Genomic DNA, 9,710 nt, shown 5'->3' on the forward strand with positions numbered 1-9,710 from the left:
AAAACATGAAAACCCTCAATAACTAAGAGTCCAGAACATCGGATATCCCGAGATGCTCTCTAGGCAAAACGGGAACGCTCATACGATTTACGAGACGCTTAGCGAGCACCTCATGCCCATGCTACAAAACCCGTCACTTTAGAACCACAAATCAATCCCATCTTGCGCGGGTACATCAGGACATGTCGTCACCGAGACACCACTTCACCATGCCAGCGAGACCTACCATCGTCCACATGGCATATGCAACTGCTCCACCTGTTGCCTTCCCCATCTAGCCCTTGCTCCTAAAACAATGCCCTAGGAGGGAGAGAGACACGAGCCATCGTCTGATTCAGGAGACCCAGATTTAGGGGTTCCCCCGGAGCAGCCTGAGCGGCGAACATGCTATGGTTACAAAGTCGTCACCTTCAACGGCGCAAAGATGCCGCCATTACCCGCCCTAACCGCAGTTGGAGCTCGGTTTTCACCGGTTGCCACGCCTCCCGTACTCACATCCGGCTAGGTCACCGCTGGGTGGTGCAGATCAGCTCCGCACTAGCCTCTGCTGACAACGAGGTGGAGAAGTTGTTGCCAGCCGCCGCCGCCTGGCCAGGGGGGGGGGGCATTGCCATGACCATTGCCCTCGGTTATATCCGATGTGACCTCCCCTGCCACCCAAAGAAAAAATGTAGTGGCCTGATCGATCCTGGGCGCCTTTGGCACCACGGCTTGTCGCCACCGCGGTCCAATCCGCAGTCGGTGGCGGGACAGCCGCTCGGGTGCCCCGGGAACGATAAGGGAGCTAGGGGTTCGCGGTGAACGTTTGTTTTTTATAGTTTTCGCTTCACATACTGACTTTTTTGCGGGGTTCACATACACAACTTGTCACCAACCAGAGGTGCAATTAACCGGACAACCATATCATATACCCCAACCAACATGATCTCATCATGTTCCATTTTTCTTGGTAGAGTCGATGGTACCCTTCACTTGCAAAAGAATAAAGGAACAGTCTCGCTCCTGTTGCACTGCTGCTTCTAGATGATGATTTATTTAAGTGGAATGTAAGATTGACCGACTGACGAGTGATGATTAGAACTCGTGTGATCGCTAGGACAACACACGGCTGCAAATATAAAAAGAGCACTGCTACATGTACGACGAAATTCGTCCGATTTTTGTCCGACCGTGGCACATAACCCTTGGATTAAATAGCTGCATCAACAAGGATCACTGGATGATACAGTCGTACGGGATTCGTACAGGAAATGTCGTGTGCAGAGCAATTCCGATATAAAAACGAGATGACGTAAGGGCTTAGGGGCAAGATCACCCGCCTGGAATAAATACCTCGCGCACTGGCTCAAGTACACTGCTCCGACCAAACCTCACAAAAACTTTTTTTCCCTTTTTTCCCCCAATCCCGCGGAGAAATACTCCTAGCTGCCTTTTCCTTTTTTGTTCTTTTCCCAGGTCGTCGGATCCCCGGGGGAATTCGCCGATTTGCTTCCGCGACTGACACGAATCGAGGTAATTTGGTCTCTAGCCTCTTTGCCGATTTCTCGGGGGATAATTTTGCGTCTCTGGCGATCTAGTGGAGCATAAAATTTGCCGCCTTGGGGGTCAAAATTTGTTTCCGTGGTCGTGGATGGCCGGGAGGGGATTCGTTTGTGGGGGTTCCACACGCAGCTGGATGTGATCAGGCGAAAAAAATCGTCGCTTTGATGCTAAGAAATCTCCGCATGCCGTTGGTGATTGAGTTAGATATCGCCTGCGTTTTGGACCCCTGTTTTGTTCAGCAAATGGTTGGTGTTCATCGTCTCCTTAATGGATTTTATTGTTCATGCTTATTTGAGCGAAGTTTCTGTAATCTGTACCCATATGTGGGGGAACTCTTTAGGAAAGGAGGGGACAAGAACAGTCGTAGCTGTACTGCTACCACCGTACACGCAGCACAGGATTCTGCATTTTTTCTGTTGCCGCATGTTGTGCTTTTTCTTCTGCGGTGGTTGTGGTTGTTATAAGCGGTGTTGTCTTGGAAACTACCACTTGCTCATCATCCCATTTTCATGTCACATAGTTTGTGTTAAGCCGGGAGCTTGGGCCTTCTTTTTTAAGTATGCTCTTGCTTTTAAAGTTTTACTCTGCATTTAGTTGCATTAATGCTAGGAAGTGAAAAGCTAATCAACGCAAGCGAATTTGTTTATCATGTCAAGTATTCTCTGAATAACTGCCCTGATAATGAGTTTAAAAATCTTGAACAGTTCAACTCACTTTTGAAGGCCAAGAAAGTTGCTGATTTCATTTTGCGTTCTTGAACTTGTGGCATTGCAGTTGCAGAAGACAAACTGGCCTGCTAGGAACCAAGCTATAGTTGCCAACGCAGCGCCAGACTCTCTTGCCGCCTCTTCTCCTAACTAGCTGACCTCCAATGGGATGGGGAACCATCATATCCAGGCGCCTCAAAGTTTTTTCATTGGCACTGTTTGTCTACTTTGACTATAAGGTGTGGTTCTGCTTCTCTCTATGCTGTTGTTTCATCAATCAGTATCTTCTGTTGTTCTGGTATGAACAGATTAACAACTTCTTGAGGTATGAGCAGGCTGTTCAGAAGAGAGTGCAATGGGTTAGTGCTGTTAAAAAGAATTCTATATGGGCAAAGACACACGAGCGAAATGCTCGCCGTGTTCTCAACCTGATGATAGAATTAGAAGGTCTATGGGTGAAAATGGGTCAGTATTTGTCCACAAGAGCCGATGTGCTTCCTGAGCCATACATAACTGTCCTGAAGCAGTTGCAGGACTCGCTTCCTCCACGCCCCCTTGAAGAGGTATGCATACTTGTTCATTCAAGTTAGTTTCTCATAAGTATTTCCATTCATTTGTGACCAATCGAACTGACATCATATAACATAACTGCAACGCAATTTATCTTAATTTCTTTTTTCCCCTGTGTGCAGGTTCGTGGAACCATCGAGAAAGAACTTGGGAAACCCATGAGTGAACTATTTGCTAATTTTGACAATAACCCTCTTGCAACTGCATCAGTAAGTTGTTTTGCTCCCAAATGAACTATAGATTCTCTGATGTAAATTTATTGTATGCTCATGTGAATCTTCGTGAACACTTCTTGACAGATAGCACAAGTTCATCGTGCAACTCTGGAAGATGGCAGAGAAGTAGTTGTGAAAATTCAGCATGATGGTATCAAAGAGATCATATTAGAGGTTCCTCTTTTTTTTGCTGGAAATAGTGTTTTGTAAAATAAGTAGGATTGCTATGACAGTTTTTCATCGGTAATCAGGATCTGAAGAACGCAAAATCACTAATTGAATGGATTGCATGGGCAGAACCTCAGTATGATTTCAATCCGATGATTGATGAATGGTGCAAGGAGGCACCAAAGGAGCTTGATTTCAATCATGAAGCAGGTAGTTCTCCTTGCTCAGATTCTTAAGCACGTGCTCCTCTCCATCTGTTACCAAATTCTCTTGTCATTAGTTATAGGCACTCATAAAGAGGTCATCGTGGTAATGTATGATGCGAAATTAAATTCTTGCAGAGAACACTAGGACTGTCTCCAGAAACCTTAGTCAGAAAACTGAAGGTGGAACTGGCAGTGTTTCCAGTGATGTTGATGTACTTATTCCAGAAGTTATCCAGGTCTATCGCCTATTCTGCTTTTAAAAAAAAATTGTGCTTGTGAATCACGTGACCATCATCTGACCCATGCTTCTTTTGTATCAGTCGACTGAGAGAGTTCTAGTTTTGCAATATATGGATGGGATCCGCTTACATGACAATGATTCACTGGAAGCATATGGTGTTGATAAGAAAAGACTTGTTGAAGAGATAACCCGTGCGTATGCTCATCAATTATACATTGACGGTTTCTTCAATGGCGATCCTCACCCTGGTATTTCAATTCTATGCCTCTTAGGAACTTCTATTATCTTATCTGATTGTTCCATTGGATTTCTCTGTATTGCTTTCACATAGATTCATCTTAACATGAACTTTCTTCTATAGGCAATTTCCTTGTTAGCAAGGAACCTCCACACAAACCGATTCTCCTTGATTTTGGACTCACGAAACGCATATCACAATCAATGAGGCAGGCACTAGCAAAGATGTTTTTGTCATGCGCTGAGGTTTGTAACACTTTGATCTTTCAAATAACAGTCATGGCATCGCAACAAGGAACAGAGTTAATCAAGAGAAGTTGTATCTTTTGTTAGCTATAAAATATAAGCAGACAGCCATTTCCTTTGGAGTAAATGCAAACTTTTCACATATTGCAATTGAACGCACACAAACTTGTCTTATAATCTTCCTACCCTATTTGTGTAGTATTATTATTTCTAGTCATTAATCATTTATCACTGAGAAATGGCACGCCACATTCAACAACCATAAACCAGATAGAATTAGTAACCATGCTTTGTTTTTACTCTGTTTTTTCAAGTGTCATGCAACATCAAGTGATCACAGTCACTAATAATTTGAAGTATCAAAATCTGATAAATAACGTTTTGCAAGATATTCTCCTTATTATACCTTTTGTTTTTTATTTTTATCAGCCTGTCATTATTTTGTTAAATTTATGCATTTCACAATTCTTGGGTCAATGTGTAGGGAGACCAAGTGGCATTGCTATCAGCCTTTGCAGAGATGGGGCTTAAGCTGCGGGTTGACATGCCTCAGCAGTCTATGGATATTGCCACAATATTCTTTCGCCAGTCGACCACAGCAGATGAAGCAAAGGAGAACATTAAAGCACTGAATGAGCAGCGAGAACGGAACACCAAAGCCCTTCAAGAAAAGATGAAACTGAACAAGAAGGAGGTTAAACATTTTAATCCTGTGAGTCGGCATGCTCTGTTAACAACTTTCCTGTAAGCTGTGTTGAGTTTATCAAGCAAGAGACTGATTTTAAATGAAAATTTTGTCGCTATCAGGTTGATGCTTTCCCTGGGGATGCAATAATATTTATGAGGGTGTTAAATCTTCTTAGAGGTATCTCCTTGTCTCTTGAATGTATCCATCCCTCTGAACGGCCCAGCATCGCAGTGACATTGTCTCAATTATACCTGCAGGGCTCTCAGCTTCACTAAATGTTAGGATAGTTTATCTTGACATCATGAGGCCATTCGCTGAATCCACTTTGCTAGGGTAAGACACATGTCATGTCAGTGGTTTGCAGCAGCTTTATGGTGAACCATTCTATATAAATTTCTATTCTGTGCTTTCATTTATATCAGGAGTATAACGCGTGGGCCTTCAACAAATAGTCAGTGGATTTATGACTCGCCTGTTAACTCTGAAGTGGAGTCTAAACTGAGGAATCTTCTACTTGAGATGGGAAGTGAGAAAATTTTGGGAATACAAGTGGGTTGACTCATTTACATGCCATGACATTGATGTAACATACATTTGTTCTGCCATATCATCAGTTCAGCACTAATATCTGCATCTCGTTAGCTTGTTGCAATGGAGGCTTACTGGTCTTTCTTTCACAGGTATGTGCATATAAAGACGGAAAAGTCATAATAGATACTGCTGCGGGTTCCTTAGGGAAGTATGACCCTCGTCCTGTTCAACCTGATTCTCTGTTTCCAGTTTTCTCAGTGACAAAGGGTATCACTGCTGGGATGGTACATTGGCTTGTTGACAAAGGGTGAGTGGTTCATATCCGTACTGAGTTATTTCACATGTCAATCCAAATCTGATTGCAGGCCACCAGGTTAAATTATATTGTAGAATATATACAAATTGTTGGTCCTTTCATGTTAACCTTAGTTTACATGTGCAAACAAAAAATGGCCTGACAGTATGAGCATGGTAGCATGCCACTTTATTTTAATTGGCGTCTACATTTTTCAGTAAAAAAAGTTGTTCCATCTTTGTATATTGAGAAAGCAAAACTGCGCACAGTTCACTTTTATTCTGAAGTACAGACTCAGCCACATATGTTTTAATTTAAAAAAAATATTATGTACGTAGGTTCTAATGCACCTAAAAGATCTGGGCTTCTAACTTAGTCTTGTAGCATCTACTTTGTGTGTGGAGCAGATCCTTCAGACCTCCGCTACTTGTGCATGATACAGTTCGGGAATATTGATCATCTTTTCCATGTTACCTTATGCTTATATGCTATGTAGTGACAGCATGCTCTGATCTTTTAGGAAGTTGAAGTATGACGAAACAGTTGCCGATATATGGCCGGAATTCGGAACTAACAAAAAGGAGCTAATAAAGGTACACAAATTTCTGAACTTCTGTTATTTGATGAGGCATGGTTGTCCACTTCACTAACAGACTAATTTGCCACTTCCTAATGAAGGTGCATCATCTTCTTAATCATACATCTGGTCTGCAAAATGCACTGGGAGATGTAGTCAAAACCGATCCTATGTCGGTATGTGACTGGGAAGAGACGCTACACCAGATTGCAAAATCTACGCCTGAAACTGAGCCTGGTTCATCACAAATTTATCACTACCTATCCTTTGGTTGGCTCTGTGGCGGTCTCATAGAGGTATGTCTCCCCTACCTTGACATAAACCGAACCTTGCATCTTTTTTAGATAAATGAGCCTTCATAATTGGATCAGTGTCATTTATTTTTTCTCGAACTGGCATGCGTCATTGTATATTAGAAGAAGCCATCAAGAAGACGGGAGGATCAGTGTCATATGATTGTACTAATTCGTAATCTGACCAAGGGTCGGCTAAATTTAAATTCAAGTCCCAAACGAGTTATAGTTGACCTTTTAGGTTATAGGCTAAGTAAATGTAATTAATCTAAGAAATTGTGTTGTATTGCTACTGTTATAGCTTGATTTCATGAATCCTAACACTGCTATTTGACAAAAATAGCATGCGTCTGGGAAGAAGTTCCAGGAGATCCTAGAAGAGGCTATTGTTCGTCCTCTTCAAATTGAAGGGGAGCTATATATCGGCATTCCTCCAGGTACGCAGCAGATAGAAATAACAGTGTTTAGATTGTTCACATGATCTGTTATTTAGTTTTCCATGATCATACAAATAGTCCTGTATATGCTGAGTAAAATCTTGTTATTCTTCAGGTGTTGAATCTCGCCTGGCGGCACTGACAGTCGACATGGAAGAAATCAAGAAGCTATCAGGGTTGAAGCCAGGGCCGGACGTTCCACCGGAGTTGCTGAGCAGTATCGTGCAGATGGCGGCGGGTGTACCGGCTCTGTTTAACACGTTGAACATGCGCCGTGCCATCATCCCCGCCGGCAACGGGCATATATCTGCCCGCGCGCTTGCTCGGTACTACGCGGCCCTGGGAGCCAGCGGCACCATTCCCCCGCCGCACTCCAGTTCCTCCAAGCCACCCCTGGGCAGCCATGTGCACATCCCCACGCTCCCCACGGCCGCGCCCAAGAAGAAGAAGAAAGGCTCCGCAAAGAAGGGCGGCAGCACGCCTGACAAGGGCGAGTACGCCCAGCTACGCACCAGCGACGCCGACAGCGAAGCGTCGGCAGCTGCAGGGAGCACCGGCGGCACAATGTTCACCAACAGCAGCGGCAGCATCCTGGACGCCTTCATGGGCGTGGGCGAGTACTCGGGCATGATCCACCCTGACGGCAAGTTTGGGCTCGGGTTCAGGAGGTACGGCAAGGCTGGCTGCGCCCCGACAGGATTCGGGCACTCCGGGATGGGCGGGTCGAATGGGTTCTGCGACCCGGAGCACGCGTTCGCCATCGTGGTGACGCTGAACAGGATGTCGCTGGGGAGCGTGACACGGCGCGTGGTGCGGCTCGTGTGCGAGGAGCTGGGCGTGCCGGTGCCCGACGAGTTCTCCGTCGATGGGGAGAAGGGGCCTGACATGGTGCTCAACCTCGCGACGCCGCCGGAGTAGATTGATTGACCTGTAGGAATTAATTGTATACACGCGGGTGGTGTCATTTTGACGGAGGTGTTTTACACTGTGAACTCTAGCGGTTTGTACGTATGGGAATGTGCGGAAAAGAGGAGAATGAAATAGACAAATACATCAGTATTTTTAAAATTTTGCTCATGGCCTTCACGAATTGCTTTGACAAACTCAAGATTTATGGCACATGCATTATGCTATCTTAGCTGGTTGCTGAGTTGTAAGAGCTGTTGAAATATTGGGCCTGCACTTAGTGGCTCATACAAGATTTCAGATTTTCCTATAAATCTCAAAGCCCATATAGTGGCAGCCTTGTGAGTTTGAGCCCAAGTTGGTGGCAGCTCACTAGGGAGTGGCAAGATGTGAGAAGTTTAGTCCCACATGGAAAGTTGGGAGAAAGTTAGACCACCTTATAAGGTGGGTTGTTCCACCACTAGTAAGTGAGTAAGAATAGGAGTGGTTCACGCGCGCTCCTCCTCCTCGCTCGTCTCGTCTCGACACGTCCTGACGCGCGCCGCGCTCGTGGTAAGTGGATTGAGCCTCGAGCCGAGACTTAGTCGGTTCGGGTCGCTCCCGGACCGTGGGCTATCTGTAACCGACTCGAAAACGTGCACGCGATGTGGGTGTGCCCCACGTTGCCTAGGGTTTCCTGAGCCTATATAATCTCTTGCCCGGCTACCGTCTCTGCTTGCGCCGCCATCGTAGCCTACTCCATCCCGCGCGCCGACGTGCATCGGTGAACGGGAGAGCAGGTCTCCGGAACCACTCGTCCAAATTAGGTTTTTGGGAAGCGCTCTGCGCGACTGCTCAAGTTCTTCATCACGGGTCGCCTTCCGTCCAAGTCGGGCGGTGCTGCCTACCGTCGTCTTCAACGCCGTCTGCTTCGACCCGTCGTCCCCGTCGTCAACAACGTTGTCATCAACAATGTTACTGCTGCGACATCGTCTGCTACACCTTCACCGCCACCTCCACCAGATCGGTACGTGCGACATATCTCGATCTGTTTAGCGATGGATGTTGTATTGTCTGCTCTGCTACTGTTCATGTTGATCACTGCATCTAGTATGTTCGAGTTTCACATGTTAGTAGTTATTGTCGTCATGCTTAATATTCTGAAATTAATCATGGAAATTGTGCCTAATTATCCAACAATCCAAAAACCTAATTGTAGGCAATTTCCTGAGTTAACTATGGCTGGTTTTGCTGATGCACTGAGGCCGGATAAGTTTACCGGTGTGCACTTTAAGAGGTGGCAGATTAAGGCCACGCTCTGGCTTACTCATCTGAAAGTATTCCAAGTTAGTAATGGCTTACCTGAAGGAACTATATCTGACCAATATCAGAACAAGTTCAAGGAAGACAATACTCTCTTTATCGGATGCGTTCTGAGTATTCTTGCTGATCGTCTATGTGATGTGTACATGCACATAGTAGACGGTAAAGAGATCTGGGATGCACTAAATGCTGAATTCGGTGCAACCAATGCTGGCAGTGAATTGTACATCATGGAGAGCTTCCACGACATCAGGATGGTGAACAGCCGTTCTGTAGTCGAACAAGCTCATGAGATACAGTGCATTGCGAAAGAGCTTGAACTCCTTAAGTGTGCCTTACGTGACAAGTTTGTGGCTGGATGCATCATCGCTAAGTTGCCCCCTTCATGGAGGAACTTTGCCACAACTCTCAAACACAAGAGACAGGAAATATCAGTTGAAAATCTGATAGCGTCTCTTGATGTTGAGGAGAAAGCTCGGGCTAAGGATACTACTGAGAAAGGATAGGGTCAGTCTAGCGCCAACATGGTGCAGAAGAAACCCTACAGCA

General features: G+C 45.3%; 1 protein-coding gene across 1 annotated transcript; it reads left to right on the forward strand.

Moving 5' to 3' along the window:
• Positions 1-1,343: 1,343 nt before the first annotated feature.
• Positions 1,344-8,021, forward strand: LOC127312523 (uncharacterized). The gene is made up of 18 exons (XM_051343041.2): positions 1,344-1,512; positions 2,317-2,488; positions 2,585-2,812; positions 2,942-3,028; positions 3,119-3,208; positions 3,286-3,412; positions 3,544-3,644; positions 3,729-3,897; positions 4,011-4,132; positions 4,617-4,844; positions 4,940-4,997; positions 5,078-5,153; positions 5,243-5,369; positions 5,501-5,658; positions 6,167-6,239; positions 6,325-6,519; positions 6,860-6,953; positions 7,069-8,021. The coding sequence occupies exons 2-18, from the start codon at positions 2,414-2,416 to the stop codon at positions 7,869-7,871; spliced, it is 2,811 nt and encodes a 936-aa protein (XP_051199001.1). The 5' UTR covers positions 1,344-1,512; positions 2,317-2,413; the 3' UTR covers positions 7,872-8,021.
• The last annotated feature ends 1,689 nt before the right edge of the window (positions 8,022-9,710 follow it).

Source organism: Lolium perenne, chromosome 7 (genome assembly GCF_019359855.2).
Source record: "Lolium perenne isolate Kyuss_39 chromosome 7, Kyuss_2.0, whole genome shotgun sequence".
NCBI lineage: Eukaryota > Viridiplantae > Streptophyta > Magnoliopsida > Poales > Poaceae > Lolium > Lolium perenne.

Bases quoted from the DNA above. Each gene is read 5' to 3' on its own strand.
- LOC127312523 (XM_051343041.2), top strand. From the start codon at position 2,414: ATGGGATGGGGAACCATCATATCCAGGCGCCTCAAAGTTTTTTCATTG. The intron at 4,133-4,616 runs GTTTGTAACACT...GTCAATGTGTAG, and splicing joins TGTTTTTGTCATGCGCTGAG to GGAGACCAAGTGGCATTGCT. The intron at 4,998-5,077 runs GTATCTCCTTGT...TTATACCTGCAG, and splicing joins GGTGTTAAATCTTCTTAGAG to GGCTCTCAGCTTCACTAAAT.